A 20,201-nucleotide genomic window follows, 5' to 3' on the forward strand; every position below is an offset into this window, starting at 1 on the left:
AAAAAAAAAAAAAAAAAAGGACCCATCTATATGCTGCCTCTAGGGGACTCACTTCAGCCCTAAATATACATAGACTGAAAGTAAAGATATGGAAAAACATATACAATGCAAATAGAGGCAGGGAATAGGGTAGCAATACTTATATTAGACAAAATGGACTTTAAAACAAAGACTGTAGCAAGAGACAAAGGCTCTACATAATGATTAAGTGATCAGTGCAACAAGAGGATACAATTGTAAATATCTACTCACTCAACAAAGAAACATCTAAATACATAAAGCAATTATTAAAAGGAGAAACTGACAGTAATACAATAATAGAGGACTTTAACACCCCACATGCATCAATGGATAGATCATCCAGACGGGAAATCAACAAGGAAACAGTGGTTGTAAACAACACATTAAACTAGATGGCTCTAACAGATACATACAGAACATTCCATTAAAAAACAGAATAGTTCAAAAAAAAAAAAAACAGAATAGTTCAAGTGCACATAAAACATTCTGCAGGACAGATCAAATGTTAGGCCACAAAACAAGCCTCAAAAATTTTTAAGAAGACTGATGAAATCTGGCCATTTATAGCAATGTGGATGGAACTCAAGGGTATTATGCTAAGTGAAATAAGTCAGGCAGAGAAGGACAGATACCATATGTTTTCATTCATGTGTGGATTAGGAGAAACTTTACAGAGGACCATGGGGGAGGAGAAAGGAAAAAATAGTTAAGGAGANGGAATCTGTGACACTTGCCATTACAAAGTGGCATAAAAATCTTATGTACAATAGAATAAAGCATTTTAATTTTAAAAAATTTTAAGAAGATTGAAATCATAACAAGCATTTTTTTTAACCACAATAGTATAAAACTAGAAATCAATTACAAGAAAAATTCTGGAAAGAACACAAACACATGAAGGCTACACAACATGCTATTAAACAACAAATGGGTCGACAAAAAAATCAAAGAGGAAATGAAATACATGAAGACAAATGGAAACACTGCAGTCCAAAATCTGTGGACCATGGCAAAAACAGTTCTACAAGGGAAGTTTATAGCAATACAGGCCTCTCTGAAGAAACAATAACTCTCAAACAATCTAACCTTACACCTAAGGGACCTAGGAAAGAACAAAGCCAAAGCTAAATAGAAAGTAGAAGGAAGGAAATAATAATAATAAAGATTATGGCAGAAATGAGTAAAACGGAAACTAAAAAAAATACAGAAGAGATCAAACCAAGGGCCACCCCTTTGAAATGATAAGCAAAATTGATAACCTTTAAAATAAAACAAAAAATGAAGAAGTAACAACTGATACCACAGAAATACAAAGGATTGTAAGAGAATATAATGAAAAATTACATGCCAACAAATTGGACAACCTAGAAGAAACAGATAAATTCCTAGAAATCTGCAATCTTCCAAAAGTGATTCCAGAAGAAATAGAAAATTTGACCAGACCAATTGCTATTAGTAATAAAAGTGAATTGGTCATCAAAAACTCCCAACAAACCAAAGTCTGGGACCAGATGGCTTCACAGGTGAATTCTACCAAACATCTAAAGAAGTGTTAATATCTAGTCTTCTCAACTTATTCCAAAAAATAGAAGATGATGGAAAACTTTCAAATTCATTCTACAAGGCCATCATTACCCTGATTTCAAAACCAAAGACACTGTTTAAAAAACAAGAAACTATAGCTGGTATCTCTGATGAACATAGTGCAAAAACCCTCAATAAAATATTAGCAAACTGCATACAACACTACATCAAAAAGATCATTCACTGCAAACAAGTAGGATTTTTTCCAGGGATGAAAGGGTGATTCAATATTTGCAAATCACTCAGTGGGTTATATCACATTAACAAAATGAAACAGAAAACCCACTGGACCATTTCAAAGGATGCAGAAAAAGCACTTGACAAAATACAACATCCATTCATGATTTAAAAAAAAAAAAAAAACTCTCAATAAAATCAGTTTAGAGGGAACATACCATAAGGCCATATATGAAAAACCCACAACTAACATCATACTCAGTGGTGAAAAACAAGCTTTTTCTCTAAGATCAGGAACAAGACAAGGATGCCCACCCTCATCACTTTTATTCAACAGAGTACTGGAAGTTCTAACAGCAACAATCAGACAAGAAAAAGAAATAAGAGGTTTCCAAACCATCAAGGAAGAAGTTAACCAAGACCATTTGCAGATGACATGGTACACTGTATACAGAAAACCCTACAGACTCCACTTAAAAACTATTCAAATTGATATATTAATTCAGTAAATATGTAAGACACAAAAGTGAGAGCTATCTGTTCCATTTCTTCTGTACACTACTAACCTTTTACAGTTGCACCAAAAAGAATAAAATACCCAGGAATAAACTTAACCAAAGAGGTGAAAGACCTATGCTCTGAAAATTGTTAAGACATTGATAAAAGAAACTGAAGATGACACAAACAAATGGCAAGCTGTACCATACTCATGGATTGGAAGAATATCATTAAAAGGTCCATACTACACAGAGCAAACTATAGATTCAATGCATTTTTCATAGAACTAGAATAAAACTAAAATTTGTATAGAACCACAAAAGACCTTGAATAGACAAAGAAAGAAATCTTGAGAAAGAATAACACAGCTGATGGTACCACAATTCCAGATTTCAAGATAGGCGACAAAGCTGTACTAATCAAAACAGTATAGTATTGACACAAAAAACGGATACATAGATCAGTGGAACAAGATAGAGAACCCAGAGATAAACCCGTGCGTTTATAGTCAATTAATGACAAAGGCAAGAATTTACAATGGGGAAAAGATAGTTTTTTCAATAAACAGTTCTGGGAAAATGGGACAGCTACATGCTAAGGATTGAAACTGGATCCTTTCTTACACTGTACACAAAAATAAACTCAAAATGGATGAGAGACCCAAATGTGAATCCTGAAACCATAAAACTCCTGCAAGAAAACACAAGCAGTAATCTGGAACCACCCTTAGCAACATATTTACAGATGCATCTCCTTACGCAAGGGAAATGAAACCAAACTTAAATCATTAACAAACTTAATCATTAAAAAGCTTAAAAAGCTTTTTAATTTTTTTTTATTTTTTAAAAATGTTTATTCATTTTATTTTGAGAGGGGGGAAGGGGCATAAAGGGAGGGAGAGAGAGGATCCCAGGCAAGGGCTCCATCTCCTGTACTGTGACATCATGACCTGAACCAAAATCAAAAGCTGCTTAACCAACTGAGCCACCCAGGCGCCCCAAAGAAAAAGCTTTGCGGCAGCAAAGGAAACCATCAACAAAACAAAAAGCCAACCTAGTGAATGGGAGAAGATATTTGAAAGTGAAATAGGAGACAAGGGGTTAATATCCAAAATGTATAAAGAACTTATACAATTCAATCAAATAGGGTATTACGCTACATGAAATAGAGAAAGACAAATACCATAGGATTTCGTTTATATGTGGAATATAAAAAATAAACAAGAAACAGACTCTTATATATAGAGAACCAATTTGTAGTTGCCAGTTGGGAAGGTGGTTGGGGGGATGGGCTAAATAGATAAAGGGGATTAAGAAGTACAAACTTCCAGTTATCAAATGAGTAAGACATGGAAATGAAAAGTACAGCATAGGGTGTCATCGTCAATAGTATTGTCATAATGTTGTATAGTGACAGCTGGTGACTACACTTATTATGGTAAGCAATGAGTAATGTATGAAATTGTTGAATCAATATGTTGTATACCTGAAACTAATAGCATATCTGTTAATTATACTTCAATAAAGAGAAGGTTCTATGAAATTATATCTCACATATAGGATTTTTATGGTATTTCATGAAATGATAATGTCCTATGGTTATATTAGATGTTGTTAAGATAAGCTGGGTGAAAGGTATATGGGAACAAAGCACAATTTTCTTAATTCTCATGAGTCTAAAGGGTTTTTTTTTAATGTTTTATTTATTTCTGAGAGACAGAGACAGTGTAAGCAGAGGAGGGTCAGGGAGAGAGGGAGATACAGAACCTGAAGCAGGCCCCAGGCTCTGAGCTAGCTGTCAGCACAGAGCCTGATGTGGGGCTTGAACCCAGGACAAAGTTATTTTTAAATAAAAAGATTTTAGGGGCACCTAGGTGGCTCCATTGGTTAAGTGTCCAACTTTGGCTCAGGTCATGATCTTGTAGTTCATGAGGTCGAGCCTCACATCGGGCTCTGTGCTGATAGCTCAGAGCCTGGGGCCTGCTTTGGACTGTGTCTCCCTCTCTCTCTGCCCCTTGCCCACTCATGCTCTCTCTCTCAAAAATAAGATAAACATTGAAAAAAATGTTTTTTAATTTTAAGACAGAGTAAATGTCAGGCAACCAAAGCTTTTAGAGCAGCCTAAGCACGATGAAGGGCACAGGCCCAGGATCTGCAATTGACAGCAAAATGTGCCATCTAAAATTTCCATTTGCTGCACCTAAGTCTCTGGCATTTTATCAGTATAAACAGTTGACTTGGTTATCTAAAGAACTTGGTCTTTGTCATTTATATTATTGGATGGGAAACTGTATTAAAAAATATTAGAGTTATCAAAAGTCAAGAAGATTTTCTTAACTACATATTTTTATACTCTGGGGCATTTGAAATATATAGAAATATATAAATCTAAAACTACAGTCACCTATATTCTGCCCCCCAGAATCATTATTGACATTTTGTCACATATCCTTCCAGGCTTCATTCTGCATATATTTTCCTTTAAATTGCAAGAATAAGTTGATGAATCGAATTTCAATAAAAGAAGTAGGTTTTATGGCAAACATACAGGAACATGGCTTTCCCAGAAAGGAGAAGGCTTAACATTATCAAATAACAAGAATGGAAAAGTTTTCTATACGGTTATTCATCCTTTATGTTTAGGAAAAGATGAGTCCTATTTCTACCTTATTCCTTGATATATTCTTTATATTTTTCATATGATACAACAAAGGAATGTACTTGATAAATGTTTCAATGAGTGAAGCATTCCATTCTCAAAGAAATGAGTAATCCAGGTTTGTTTGTTTTTATAATTTTCAGGAGTACTGTCTAGATTCTCTTGACATAGTTTGTTTTAAAAATTAGTAATTCTTGGGGCGCCTGGTGGCTTAGTCGGTTAAGCGTCCGACTTTCGCTTAGGTCATGATCTCGCGGTTCGNAAAGCCAAGCATATTTTTAAAGTTCTACTTATTGTGATTTATTATAAACTTTCTCTGGTCATTGGTAGATAGAAAACATGTGGGAATAACGTACACCCTTTAAGATTATCACCAATGTCACCATTTTATGTTAAATCTTTCTGCATGTTTTCCCTTAGTTACCTTTATATGCTTTCTTAATGTGTTTATGCCTTTTGTTTTCAAAAATGTTAATGTCGTTTCAAAATGTTCCCTAGCAGAAATGGCAAAATCCATTACAGATAGAAGCATAGATTCCCCTAATATCCTCAGCCTTCTTGCAAGTGGATTAGTTATTTATGTTTTAGTTTTACGTTTAGGCTAAGTAACTCACTTACTTTATGTTGTACTCAATAATTCACGCAGTGTTTATTGATCATGTATATCGGGTGTGTAAGAGAAATAAGGCAAGGAAACAAAGACCACCTCATGTTCCCAAGGATCTTAGAGGTTAGACACAAAATAGGCATGAATCAAAGAATCACACAACTACACCTGAGATAGGTCTTATAAAAGACAGACAGATTCATGCTACTGTACTAGGGAGTTGAGAGATGAGAAAGTTGAGGAATGCTTCCCTGAGAAATTGATGACCAAACTAAAGGTAGGTAGAGTCTATACCTGTCAGAGAGGGCACTGCATGGGAGAGGGTTAAGCAGGAAAGATAGTCCCGCCAGATGAAACTGAATTTTTATGCATGAGACATAATCACAGAGCCACGACATGTCAAGCCTCTCTTGGATGAGTACACTGAAAGATGAAAACTCCTATAGCAAGTTAATGAAGGGCCTGTACTCAGATGTCTTCATTCCTCATCTAATATTTTGTCTACTGTGCAAAGCTGCTTCCCCCTCCAACTTTGTTTCTTAATGCTCGGCTTTTTTGCATCAAGGGAAGTGTGCCAGGAATGATACACTGGGTCAGCTGTCAGCAGTGGCAAAAATAGTAATTTAATCATCAAAAAGTTTAGTGAGCCATTTTAACTAAATTGCTTTGTCAGTAAGCAACACTGCAAAGTCACGCTCCTCTTACCTTCAGCGAGAACACACAGAGGATAAATCGGCATCCACAGCGTTTGACTGAGCCAGGTCAGGATGGCATAGGATATTCCTATGACTGATAACATGCTGTAAGTGTACCTAAAAGGAGACAAGGAGCTCATCAACATTATTTCCTGCTGATGTCTGAGAAAGAACAAGAGAAAAAAATAGCTTACATTGCAATTAAATGCAGAGATACAACCGGCAAGTGCAAAATCCAAACTTTATGTCCTATCATTTAAGTGGAGAATAGGTTTGTCTGGTTTGTCTCACGGGGTGGATCATGGATAATGATGGAGGTAAACAAAGAAAAAGGTAACTCCTATCCCTCAGAAAATTACAGTTTCAAGATTCCCTGATTAGGGACTTTCATTTCACTCAGAAGCTAAGCCCACTTTATGGAGCCCATAGCTAGGTTTTTTAAGACAGACATATTTATAAATATCTAGGGAATGAATTTTTAAAATAGAAGTGTGACTTCTAAATCCATCTTTGGCATCCCTCTGCTTATGGAGTTTTGCCATGTTGCACAATTAAAAGAACTGGCCTTAGAAACTCGTGCAGTAGGTAATTTTAAACCTGCCTTCACAATGTAATAGATGAAGTAGTGCACATCTTTTTGTTTCTCTGACTAGGCAGTGATTTTCAAGCTTCAGCATACATCAGAATCACCCAGAGATCTTGCTAAAGCACAAGTCACTAGGCCCTATCCCCAGAGTGTCTCATTCAGGGAATGTGAGGTAGAGCCTGCAAATTTGTATTATAAACAAATTCCAGGCGGTGCTGGTGCCACTGGTCCGGTATTCTGTCTATACTTTGAGAACTACCACAAAGGGCAATGCGTCCTATAGCAAAGAAAGAAAGAAATCTGAAACTTTGAAAACATGAATGGAAAAAACTAAATCTTTCTCCCATTCTGAGATGCCAATTCCATTCCTCAGAGGCAGTGACCAATGCCAGTTTCTCATATATCTTTTAAATATTTTTGCATTTGCTTACGTACGAGTATAAATACATATGTCAACAATGTGAGCCTTCATTAAACCTGGCAGCTTATCAAACTTGATTTTTACCAATCTAAGTGAAAAAGAATATCTTTTTTTTAGTACAAAAGTAGATAAGCATCTTCTCATAGATTTAAAGCCACTTTTGACTAAGTCTAATGTATCTTTTTTCTTTCATTGCTTGTGTTTTGGGGTCTAAGAATCCACTCTCAAATCCAAAATCACAAAGATTTGCCCCCACGTGTTCTTCTCAGAGTTTTATAGTTTTGGATCTTACACTCAGTGTTTTGATTCCTTTGGGGTTAATTTTTGTATATGGTAGGAGGTAAGGGTCCCAGTAACATTTGTTAAAAAGACTTTTTGCCCCCCAAGAATTGTCTCAGTAGCCTTGCCAACAATCAGTTTACTACAAATGTGAGAGTTTATGTCTGGACTAAATAAGTCTATTCTAGGATCGATCCTTATCCCAGCATCACATTCTTGATTATTATTGCTTTGTAGTAAGTTTTCAAGTTGAGAAGTATTTCAAGTTGAGGTGTTCCAACTAGGTTCTTCTTCTGCAAGATTGTTTTGGCCATTCTAAATTCCTTGAATTTCTACATGAGTTTTAAGATCAGCTTCACGCTTTTCTCAAAGCAGCCAGCTGGGATTCTGGTAAGGATAGCACTGAATGTGTAGATCAATTTGGAGAGTGTTGCACTCTTAACAACATGAAGTCTTCAGCCCATAAACATGGGTTATCTTTTCATTTATTTAGGTATTTTTAAATTTCTCCCAACAATATTTTATAGTTTTCAACGGACAAGTTCTACATGTCTTTTGTTAAATTGATTCCTAAGTCCTTTTTTTTTTGGATGCTTTTATAAATGAAACTTTTTCCTAATTTTATTTTAGGATAGGTCGTGGCAAGTGCAAAGAACACAATTGATTTTTGTATATTGGTTTTGTATTCTACAGCCTTTACCAGTTTATTAGTTCTAATATTTTTAGTGGGTTCCTTATGGTTTCCTTATGTACAAAATTGTATCACCTGCCAACAGAGATTCCACTCCTTCCTTTCTTTTTTTTTTTTTTTTTAATATTTTTATTTATTTCTAGGAGAGAGAGAGAGACAGCGTGAGCAGGGGAGGGTCAGAGAGAGAGGGAGTCACAGACTCCGAAACAGGCTCCAGGCTCTGAGCTGGCAGTCGGCACAGAGCCCGACGCGGGGCTCGAACCCACGAACCGCGAGATCATGACCTAAGCGAAAGTCGGACGCTTAACCGACTAAGCCACCCAGGCGCCCCTCCACTCCTTCCTTTCTAATATGATTGCCTTTTACATAATTTTCTTGCCCAAGTGCCAGAAGTTGGCTAGAACTTCCAGTACAATGTAGAACAGAAGTGGCAAGAGCAGACATCCTTGTCTCATTCCCAGATTTAGAAAGAAAGCATCCATTTTTCAACATGAACAATCATTTGGATGCAGATTTTTTATAGAGGTCTTTATCAGGTTGAGGATATTTCTAGTCCTTGCATTTACAAAAACATCATTCTCAGGTAAGCTGGGAAGATAATTCCACCCCAATTTTATAGAGAAGGGAAACAGAGTTTCAAAAAGGTTAGTTAGGTGCTCAGGAATTTCACTTCTAAGTTAAGAGAAATTAAAGTCTTTGTACACACAAAAGCTTGTACAAGGCTGTTTCTGGCAATATTCCTCATAACCAAAAAGAAGGTCCATCAACTAGAGAATGGATTAATAAAAAGTGGTATATCTATAGAATTGAGTATTATTCAGCCATAAAGAGGAAATACTGATATGTGTTGTAACATGGATAAGCCTTGAAAACATTATGCTAAGTGAAGGAAGTCAGTCACAGAAGGCCACATACTGTATGATTCCATTTATATGAAATGTCGGCAAATTCACAGAGATAGGATGTCAGGGGTTGCCAGGGGCTGAGAGGGGGAGAAAACAGGGACGTTACTGCTAATGGGCTTGGGGGTTCTTTGGAATGCCATGAAAGTGTCCTGAAATTAGTTATACATGTCTTTGAATACTCTAAAACCCACAAATTTTATAAAAAGATGTTAAGGTACATGATTTATCTCAATTCTGTTATTTGTTTTTAAAGGCTCAGAGATTTGTCCAAGATAATATGGCAAGTAGTGGCTGTGGGATTCATCCTAAGATCTTGTGTGTTAAAAAGTCCTTCCAGAAAGGATACTGCTCTCAATGTTAAGGTCATTTTGTTCTCTAACCCAGCTCATGTGAGACTGAACAGACACTGAGAAAATCAGGCATACCAGAGAACAGTATGTCAGAAAGTCACAGTCCCAGACGGGGCTCCTTGACTCAGGAACACAAAGTCATGGGCTACAGGAGTCCATGCTATTTGCCCCGAGTCGACAAAGCTATCAGTTAAAAATGAGAAATAGCTGACACAAATTATATACACAAAGAATTACAGTCATTTTAATTCAACAAAATAGTTCATTCTAACTCACTCTAGGGGCTCAACCTATTATTAAGAAATATTTTAATTCAGCTAGGTTACTGAGAATATAATAAACAAAGAATGAACATAATCTCAGCTAAAATGCTATGGTGTGTCTGTTACCTAGCCACATCTAGACCTTTCAAGTGAGAGAGGCAGGTCTCAACTGTGAAAGGTGAAGTAGCAGTGAGGACACCTGCCCACGATGAGCCTCTGAGCAAAGGGGACTGTTCACGCCTCTGCTGGTAGAGGTAAGACTAAGACCTCTAAACCTCTGAGAGGTTTTAGAAACAGAAGGAAACTGATGATCATCTAGAGGAAAAGGTTCTTAACCTAAGGCTCAAGGAATCCCAAGGGAATCCATAAAATAACTTCAAGAGGTCATTCAAACCCACTAGAATTGTATTCAAAATGTATCCTGAAGATGAAAAGGACAGCACAGGGAATATATACTCAATAATACTATAATAATATGGTATGGGGACAGGTGGTAACTGCGCTTATCACGGTGGGCACTGGGTAATGTATAGAACTGTCCAATCACCAGGTTGTACACTTGAAACTACTATAACATTGTATTCACACTATATGTTAATTATACCTCAGTAAAAAATACATACAAAATATATGCCTGTTGGAGGTACATTTTTCTCCCCCCCCCCAGAGAGATGAGGTCCTATATTTAAAATATTCCTGAGCTCTCAGAAACCAACTTTGTAAATCTTGAGTGGGATATGATAGAAGTGCTTTGCTTGTTAGAGTAGCACAGGCCAGAGCAATCGCAAGGAATGCCTTTCATTAGCAAACAGCTGGGAGGTTTATTCCACACTGGTGTTATGCCAAGTTTTCTGCTGGAAACCTGAATGCACTGATTTGCTCTCACAATACCGCAGTAGGTTTTCATTATCTCTGATATGCGCATTATGGGAAGTGCTAAAAATACATTTCCATATCAAGATAAAATAAATCGCAAAGGGGTTATGTTTTTCTCTCTCAGTCACAGTAACCAAACATAGACAGCTATTCCTGGTTGCGTTGTAGAAAAGCAACTTGGCTTTGCTTTAAGAGATTAATTTGCCTCCTTACCTAACCATATCCAACAGATTCCAAAAGATGAACAAAACACACACCACGTATTTCTCTTGGACTTCCTCTTGACTTGTGATCACCACAAAGAGGATGATTATTCTCTCTGTGAGCTAACAAAGAAACAGCAAAGAATTAGGATCATCTGTTAAGCATGTAGGTAATTTCTAATTTTAAACACCAGAGTCCCTCTTAAAAGTATGCTTTAACTGGAAAGAAGTTACTAAACTGTTAACATACCCTCTGAGGGAGTAGGGTCCGAGGTCCATTTCATTTCCTTTTTGTTTTTTGTATTTTGTATTCTCCAAATTATATATAATGAATGAAATGCCTGTATTTTAAAAACCTGTATTTTTAAAACCTGTATAAAAACCTGTATTTTATCTGAATCAGGAGATTTCTCCTCCTGCAATAAAATGCACACATGTTTTTATTCACTTTGGCAAGCTTTTATTGGGTATCCACCATGTATCAGATGCCAAAATCACATATATAGTGAAAGCATGGTCCTTGCTCCAGAGAAAAGCACTGGTAGGAGAATGTGGGGATGGAATTCTGACACAGTGTGAATAATGCTGTCATTTAAAGTGCTCTGTCTGGGAGCCCAGGTGAGGGAGATTCCTGCCTCCGGAAACGATGAGATTTATGAAGACAGGCAACGCTTCAGGTGGATCTGGGAGAAGGGACAGGAGTTTGTCATGTAGGCTGAATGGGAGAAAGGACATCCTAGGTCAGGGGAGCAGGCTAAGCAAAGAGGCAGAGGTGTGAACATGCAGGTGTATTGGGGGGTAATGAGAACCCCTGGAGGCTACAGTTGGAGGAAGATGCAGAGAAGGGCATAATAGGAGATTAAATAAGAAATCTGTTGGCGCTGGGTTGTGAAGGGTTTTGAATAACGGGCCAAGAAATTTCAATTTCATCTAACAGAGAAGCCATCATAGTTTTGTTTGTTTTTAAGGGGGTGGATGGAGGGAGAAGAGAAGTAATATAATCCTAATCTTTAAAAGCCAGTGGAAAATGAAAAGAATTCAGCATACACATTTTTTCCAAGTCAGTAGCATTTTCAAATCATTGAGAATTCACACACTTATGCCTTAGCTCCAATTACTGACTTCAAAAAATACATTCTTCTTTCCCAATCTAAATATAACGTGACTTCTTACATTATATTAATACCCTCTGTACAGTCTGCATTTTTTTTTCTTAAGAGAACATTTTACTTTGCTTTCAACAGTCAAAGGAAAATGTACTAGAGATTGAGGGAGCATATTAGTGATTTAAAAAAGGAGCGGACTGCCTTATTTTTTCCAACAGCTGTCTTTATTTTTGAGCCAGATCTAGGAGAAAAGAGTGGAATGATCTGTGACTTAGAATCACAGGCTTGTTAATACTGGAAAATCACCTAGTGCAGAGAAGTCCAAGATTTGCCAATACTGGGCCACATGCTCTATCAGCATTTTATGACCACAGCACTGAGTCAAGAGGGTCTCTGCTTGGCTAAGGGAATTAGATATGATTCATACCTTAGGTCCATCCATAGAACCTATCTACATAGTTGTATTTATTTTGTTAGTCTTTCTTTACCATGCCCTTGTTTCTTGATTTAATTTATATTTACATCATAAAGTATACTTAACTGCGATTATAATTACCAAATGATCCACACTTGCTGCCAATGACACCGGCAGCCTTCAGATAAAAGATTTTAGGCAAAGATCTTAGGAGCAAACAAGTACTTAGGAACCACCTAATCTTCTGGTTGGTCAGTGCCTGCTAATTAGGAAAATCATCTAATTTTTTATAAAAATCTCAGAAGATATATACACATGAATGCATACATACAACACATATTCCTAATTAATACGGCTCACTACAGAAAGAAAAGACCTAGATACCTCTTGATAAGATGGATCCGTAGGGTCCACTCTAGATTAGCCAATGCCACCTTTTTACAAATAAAAAATTGGAGAACCAGAGAAGTGACTTGCCACTGGCAGATCTGGAGACCTATAGATCCCAAGTTTTTTGGTCTCCAGAGTTATAAGCTATCCATGATGTCAGATTGCCCCTTAACTGATGAGTACTGAGGGGGAAATCTCCTAAAACAGAGACTATTACTGGACAATAGAATTCGTCCTGTTGAGAATCATCACTTGTTACTGATGCGATCTCAATTGCATAGCAATTGGCAGTCAACATGCTCCCAAACCCCACAACAACATACATACAGGTGGAATATGTGAAGACCCCTATTACAATGTCAACTAAATTGTCTGATGGTTCTTTAACTTGACCGTTCAATGACAAGACACTGAATGGGAGAATTTAGTTGGAGCTATTCCTAAATTGGTAACAGCCAATATTTATCAGTTAATTTGTGTTAGGTTCCAAACATACACCATATCTCATTTAATCTCCATAATGACTCTAAGAAATAACTGTTATTTTTTTCCGCCTTTTATAAAAAGCATTGCATTTTACAAAGTGAAAGTGACTTGCCTACAGATCTGGGATAAAAATCTAGACAATGAGACTCTAAATCCCCTGTTCTGAAACACAAAGACATTTTCCCCCATTGTCACTTCATGGGCTATCCTCACTCATAATATCCAGGTTATGGTCTATTCTTTCAAAAAGCCTCTTTTCAAATCTTTTTTTTTTTTATGTTTACTTTTGAGAGAGACAGACAGACACAGCACAAGTGGGGGAAGGGCAGAGAAAGAGGGAGACACAGAATCCAAAGCAGGTTCCAGGCTCTGAGCTGTCAGCACAGAGCCCATGAGAGGCTGGAATTCATTAACCGCGAGATTATAACCTTAGCCGAAGTCAGACACTTAACCAACTGAGTCACCCAGCTGCCCTTCAAAAAGCCTCTTTTCAAAAGTTGAGCTTAAGAACCTCTAACACCAAAACACTTTTGAAGAATAGACTTTTTATATATATTATTTTTCTTTATGTATAATAATTTGGCCAGCTATTTGGAGCTTTACACTTGTGAGAACTTCACACTTTGTCATTTTAAACAAATTCTAAGAGAACATGAGTAATTACTAATGTTTTTTTTTAATGTTTGGCAAAGCTTGAATCAGGTAGAATAAAAGCACCATAAAAAATACCCTGTAACTTGGGCCAAATGAAACACTGTCATAATGTGGTATACTCAAAAGTATGGTAACAATAAAATACTTTGCATTTTTATATTCTATTTGGGAATCCAAAATTCCAAGTTAAGCAGTGACTAAAACTAAGTTGTGACTTTATAAATGGCAGCTGGCACTTTTGTTATAAACTATTCTATCGAGAGAATTTCTAGAATTAAAAGTAGCAGAAAAAGAGAGGCCCCTGGGTGGCTTAGTCGGTTGGGCGTCCGACTTTCGCTTGGGTCATGATCTCGCGGTTCGTGGGTTCGAGCCCCGCGTCGGGCTCTGTGCTGACTGCCAGCTCGGAGCCTGGAGCCTGTTTCAGTCTGTGACTCGCTCTCTCTCTGACCCTCCCCTGCTCACGCTGTCTCTCTCTCTCTCCTAAAAATAAATAAAACATTTAAAAAAAAAAAAAAAAAGTAGCAGAAAAAGAGATTGAGAGAACAATCGTATTTACAATTGCACCAAAAATAGTGAAATATCTAGGAATAAATATAACCAAGGAGATAAAAATTTGTACTCCAAAAACTATAAAACACTGATGAAAGAAACTGGAGATGACACACAAATGGAAAGGTATTCCATGCTTACCAATTAGAACCAATATTATTAAAATGTCCATGCCACCCAAAGCAATCTACAGATCTAATGCAAACCCTATCACAATGCCAACCACATTTTTCACAGAACTAGAATTATCCCAATATTTTTAAATTTGAGAGACAGAGAGCACGCACGAGTGGGGCAAAGGGGCAGAGGGAGAGAGAGAGAACCTTAAGCAGGCTCCACACTTATCATGAAGCCCCACGTGGGGCTTGATCCCATGACCCTGGGATCATGACCAACGGAAATCAAGAGTCAGACGCTCAACCAACTGAGCCAACCTGGTGCCCCAGTGATCCAAAAATTTGTATGGAACCACAAAAGACCTCAAATAAACAAAGCAATATTGAGAAAGAAGAACAAAGATGGAGGCATCACACTCCCTGATTTCAAGATACATGACAAAGCTGTGTTAGTCAAAACAATATAGTATTGGCACAAACGACAGATACATAGATCAACAACAGGAGACCCCAGAAATACATCCACACTTACGATCAATTAATCTAGGACAAAGTAGGGAAGAGTACACAGTGGGGAAAAGACAGTCTCTTCAACAAATGGTGCTGGGAAAATGGGGCAGCTACATGCAAAAGAATGGAATTGGACCACGTTTTTACATCATACAAAAATAAACTCAAAATGGGTCAAAGACCTAAACATGAGACCTGAGGCTATAGAAGTCCTAGAAAAAAACATAGGTGATAATTTCTTTGACATCAACGATAGAGACATTTTTCTAGGTAGGTCTACTCAGGCAAGAGAAACAAAAGTAAAATTAAACTATTGAGAATACACCAAAATAAAAAACTTTTGCACAGGGAAGGAAACCATCAGCAAAAAGGCAACCTACTCAATGCGTGAAGATATTTGTAAATGATATATCCTGAGGCATTAATATCCAAAACACATAAAGAACTTATACAACACCAAAAATAGACCAAATAATCTGATTAAAAACAGGCAGAGGACCCAAATAGACCTTTTCCCAAAGAAGACATCCAGATGGCCAACAGACACATGAGAAGAGGTTCAACATCCCTAATCTAATCATTAGGAAAGTGCAAATCAAACCTATAAGGAGATAACAGTAAGAATGACTAAAATCAAAAACACAGGAAATACCAAGTACTGGTGAGGCTGTGGAGAAAAAGGAACATTCGTACACTGTTGGTGAAAATGCCTGCGGTGCAGTCACTGTGGACAATGGTACGGAGGTTCCTTAAAAATTCAAAAGAGAAATACCATATGATCCAGTAATTTCCACTAGTGGATATTTTCCCAAAGAAAATGAAAACACTAATTCAAAAAGATATACACACCCTATGTTTATAGTAGTGTTATTTATAGTAGCCAAGATATGGAAGCAACTCAAGTGTCCATCTATAGATAGATAAAGAAAAGGTGGTGTGTGTGTGTGTGTGTGTGTGTGTGTGTGTGTATGCACACACATATATAATGGAATATTACTCGGCCATTAAAAAGGACGAAAGCTTGCCATTTGCAACAACATAGATGGACCCAGAAGATACAATGTTAAGTGAAGTAAGTCAAAGAGAGAAAGACAAATACCATATAATTTCACTCATATGTGGAATTTAAGAAACAAATGAACAAAGGAAAAAAAGAGAAACAAAAATACAGACTCGAATACAGAGAACAGACTGCTGGTTGCCAGAGGGGATATTGAGTGGGGTGATGGGTGAAAAAGATGAGAGGGTTTAAGAGAATACCCATAGCAATGAACACTGAGTAATGTATAGAACTGTTGAATCATACTATACACCTGAAATATAACACTATATGTTAATTATACTTCATTTAAAAAAGAAATGTTTTAGCCTCAAAGACTATTGTTTTACTAAAATAATATCTCAAACTATTCCAATCCTATGAATTTCTGTCAAGAACCTTAGAAGCAGATCTTTAACATGTTCAAAACCATCAATTACTTTTTTCTGTAAGACACATTTACATAATTTTATTTATATATATATATTTGTTTATTCATCATTCATCATTCTTATTAAGTGCATTGTTCTGGGTCCTAGGAGATGTAGCCATGAAATAGACCAAGGCTCAGCCCTCAGGGTATTTATATCCTACTTGGGGAGATATAGAGTAAGCAAATTTAGAAGAGTTGAGAGTTAAGACAAATAGCCTAAATTCAAATTTTCACTCCACCCTCCACAATTTATGTGGCCATCAGTCATTTACTTAACTTTTGTGTTAAGTAATTACACTGGAAATAATAATTAGTATAACATTATATAGTAAATATTATTTAGGATAAGGTTGTTGTTAAGATTAGTTAATGCACATGGACTTAGAAAACTATTTGGCACTAAAAAGCCCTAAATAAATGTAAGCTATTATTAATAAAGTAAATTTACTTTAATGTAGTGATTAGTACATTAAGACTATCAGTGAAAGAGCACCTGGATGGTTCAGTCGGTTAAGCATCCAACTCTTGATTTCAGCCCAGGTCATAATCTCACAGTTTGTAGGACTGAGCCCCATGTTAGGCTCTGCACTGACAGCACCAGCCTGCTTGAGATTCTCCCTCTCTCTCTCTCACTGCCATCCCTCAAATAAACAAACTTTTTTTAAGACGATCAGTGAATTAAAAAGGCTAATCTCAGCATCTTTAAATTTATACTATATAGTTTTATAATGATCACACTAAAGAACTCGAAGGATCAAACGCAAAAAAAAAAGACAAAACCTAAAATCCTACCCACAGAGTGAATTGTGTCATTCATTCCTTCCACATTGAGAAGGTCAGCTTGACATGGTCTCCAGTTCAGTTTTATCTCTGATAATGTAAACTTGTTCTCAACTCAAACCTGGAAAGAAAATCTCTATGATTTCATGGAAAACCAGATTATTTAATCCACCAATGCAAAGACGTACCTGCTGCACAGCTAAAAAGAAATCAGGGTGCAACTTGGCTGTCTTCCTAAAAGGGTTTATGTGAAGATACCCGTTGGCATTTCCTTCATGTTTGTTCTAAGAATCTAAGACTGCATGAAATCCTTGGAGTTTTGACAAGCAGACGCTTGCTTGCCCTTATCAGGAACAGGAGGTGATTATTAGTAAATAGAACAATGGTTTTTGCAATTTGCTTCACAAATGGAGGTTTTGTAGACACAGGAATTTGGGGTAGTAATTCCTACTGTTTTGATTTACAGATTTTTAAATCAATACGTGTGCAGCAGTGTTTATTGCAATGCAAAGGAAGAATGCAGAATTTAGCCATTTTAATTCCATTCCATATGAAGTCTGCCATTGCAAGCATTTCTCAAAAGGTGAAGGAGTAGATTGGAGCACTGTGAGGGTTTCCTGAAGGGACAACAGTCTAAAGTCTGATACAAAGGTTCATTATGGGGAGACATTCCCCCTCCTGGAGTTGAGAACCCAAGAGTATCAATAAAAACCTCTTTCTCAGGCTTCCCGTAAAAAGTCAGAACAAAGTCCTTCAAAATCAATATTTATGTTTCCACACTATAAAAACCAAGCTATTGTAACTACCTCTACTGTAATAAATTAATTTCCCAATTCAACTTAAAAAAATTTTTTTTACCAAGCTAAACATGGGGGGGCTCTTCTGGGAGGAAGGGGTTGGTGAGGAGAGATGCCTAATTTTCAATTACATTATCATGTGTTAAAATAGTTCTGTGTTTCTTTTGGACCTTTTTTACTTTCTGATTTTATTTTATTATTTAAAAAAATTTTTTAATGTTTTATTTATTTCTGAGAGAGAGAGACAGCATGAGCAGGGGGAGGTCAGAGAGAGAGGGAGATACAGTTTCTAAAACAGGTTCCAGGTTCTTAGCTGTCAGCACAGAGCCCGACGAGGGGCTCAAATCCACAAACCGTGAGATCATGACTTGAGCTGAAGTCAGACACTTAACTGACTGAGCCACCCAGGTGCCCCTACTTTGATTTTTTAAATTAAAAAGNCTCCAGGCAGTCAGCACAGAGCCAGATGCAGGGCTCAAATTCACAAATTGTGAGATCATGACCTGAGCCGAAGTTGGACGCTCAACTGACTGAGCCACCCAGGAGCCCCTTCTCTATATAATTTTAAGTGACATGTAATTATTTCCAAAAAGGATGTCTGTAAGCAATGATTTATGTTACAGTTTTGCCTTTTACCCCTAAAATGTATTTTTAAATATATAATATTGCTGTTTATTATATTTAACGTATATTGTGTATTCTGAAAACACATCAAAAGTTTATTGTGTTAAATTATTTTAGTCTTATTGTCAATGGGTTTCCTCCCTTTTTGCAACTGTGTGTAATTCAGAATGGCTTTTCCCTATCAAAATAAATATGTGTGTATACAACATCTAGAAACGCCCAGAACATAGAACACGAACACACCTTCTATTATACACACCACCACCGTTTGAAACATGGTTCAAGTAGTTAAACTTTCTAGTGCTTTTTGAAATTACTTATCTTGAGATTTTGGAAGACCAGTTTCTAAAACGAGAATTCAGTCATGACCTAGTCTCACAAAGGTAATGGCAAAGTGACGTCACAAATCTGTGGACGGGTTTTTCAGCCCACTGATAGCAGCTGCACGCCACGCATTTTTCAAGAGGCTGTGTGCAATCAGCTATGATTACTGTGTAAAGCAGCTTAGCCACATTCTTAACTACAGTTTCTTCACTTAAAAATGGGGAAACAGGAAAACCAAGAACGATTACACAACCTTAGAGTTTTGTTTGGTTATTTTAAAGCAGGGGCCTCCAGAGGCATCTCATAATGAGGGAATTCTTCTAATTGTCTGCAGAGCTCAAATAAAGGAAGGGGGTAGAAAATGAAACTCTGAATATGATGATACGGGTATTCGAAGCTTTTTCCAGCACCAGGTCCATTCGGAAAACTACACAAAAGATAGTAAACAACACAAGTAGAGGACAGATAAAATCTGCAAGAGATAAAAAGAGGAAGGCAAACAGTCACAACAAAAATTAATAGTAGCCCAGGATGAAAATGGTAGCTGTCTTCCCTAATGTGGTAAATCCCTCACTTGCCATCTCTCCCAACAAGAAAAGACGTAAAAATCATTTGAGCCCCATGAACAGCAGACACCGCAAACTCAATCCAAATAAAAAGATTCAATGTAGATTTGCCTTTTTTTTTTTCATGTTTATTTTTGAGAGAGACAGAGCATGAGCAGGGGAGGGGCAGAGAGAGAGGGAGACACAGAATCAGAAGCAGGCTCCAGGTTCTGAGCTGTCAGCACAGAGCCAGATGCAGGGAGCAAACACACAAACCGTGAGATCATGACTTGAGCTGAAGTCGAACGCTTAACTGACTGAGCCACCCAGGCGCCCCACCATTGTTTTTTTTTTTAATTACCAAACCAGGATATAGTTTGACTACAGTGACCATAGTTCTATAATTATATCACATTAGATTAACAGTGATTAAAATCATATTTAAATATTCTAGAATTTCTGGAACTCCAAGAAATCAGAATTCTTAAATTGCATAATAATCTCTATGCCCAGGCAAGCCTACATAATTTTGGAAAATCATAAAAAAGGTACACATTTTCTAGGCACAGTTAGGGTGCTCTATTTTCTTTCCCACAAGTCTACCTATCCCATTCTTACT

The 20,201-nt window shown here is 36.9% G+C and overlaps 1 protein-coding gene across 5 annotated transcripts in view; it reads right to left on the bottom strand.

Annotated features, from left to right (window-relative positions):
- The window catches only part of HACD4 (3-hydroxyacyl-CoA dehydratase 4), a 43,011-nt gene that overhangs the window by 10,068 nt on the left and 12,742 nt on the right, over nt 1–20,201 (bottom strand). For all 5 annotated transcript variants that reach the window (XM_077774667.1, XM_077774665.1, XM_077774668.1 and 2 more), the window contains exons 4-5: nt 10,825–10,937; nt 6,251–6,357 (exon numbers count right to left, since the gene is read on the bottom strand). In XM_077774667.1, coding sequence (XP_077630793.1) covers nt 6,251–6,357; nt 10,825–10,937 — 220 coding nt within the window. The remainder of the gene's footprint in view (nt 1–6,250; nt 6,358–10,824; nt 10,938–20,201) is intronic.

This window comes from Crocuta crocuta, unplaced genomic scaffold (assembly GCF_008692635.1).
Source record: "Crocuta crocuta isolate KB4526 unplaced genomic scaffold, BGI_CrCroc_1.0 scaffold425, whole genome shotgun sequence".
In the NCBI taxonomy this organism is placed as follows: Eukaryota; Metazoa; Chordata; class Mammalia; order Carnivora; family Hyaenidae; genus Crocuta; species Crocuta crocuta.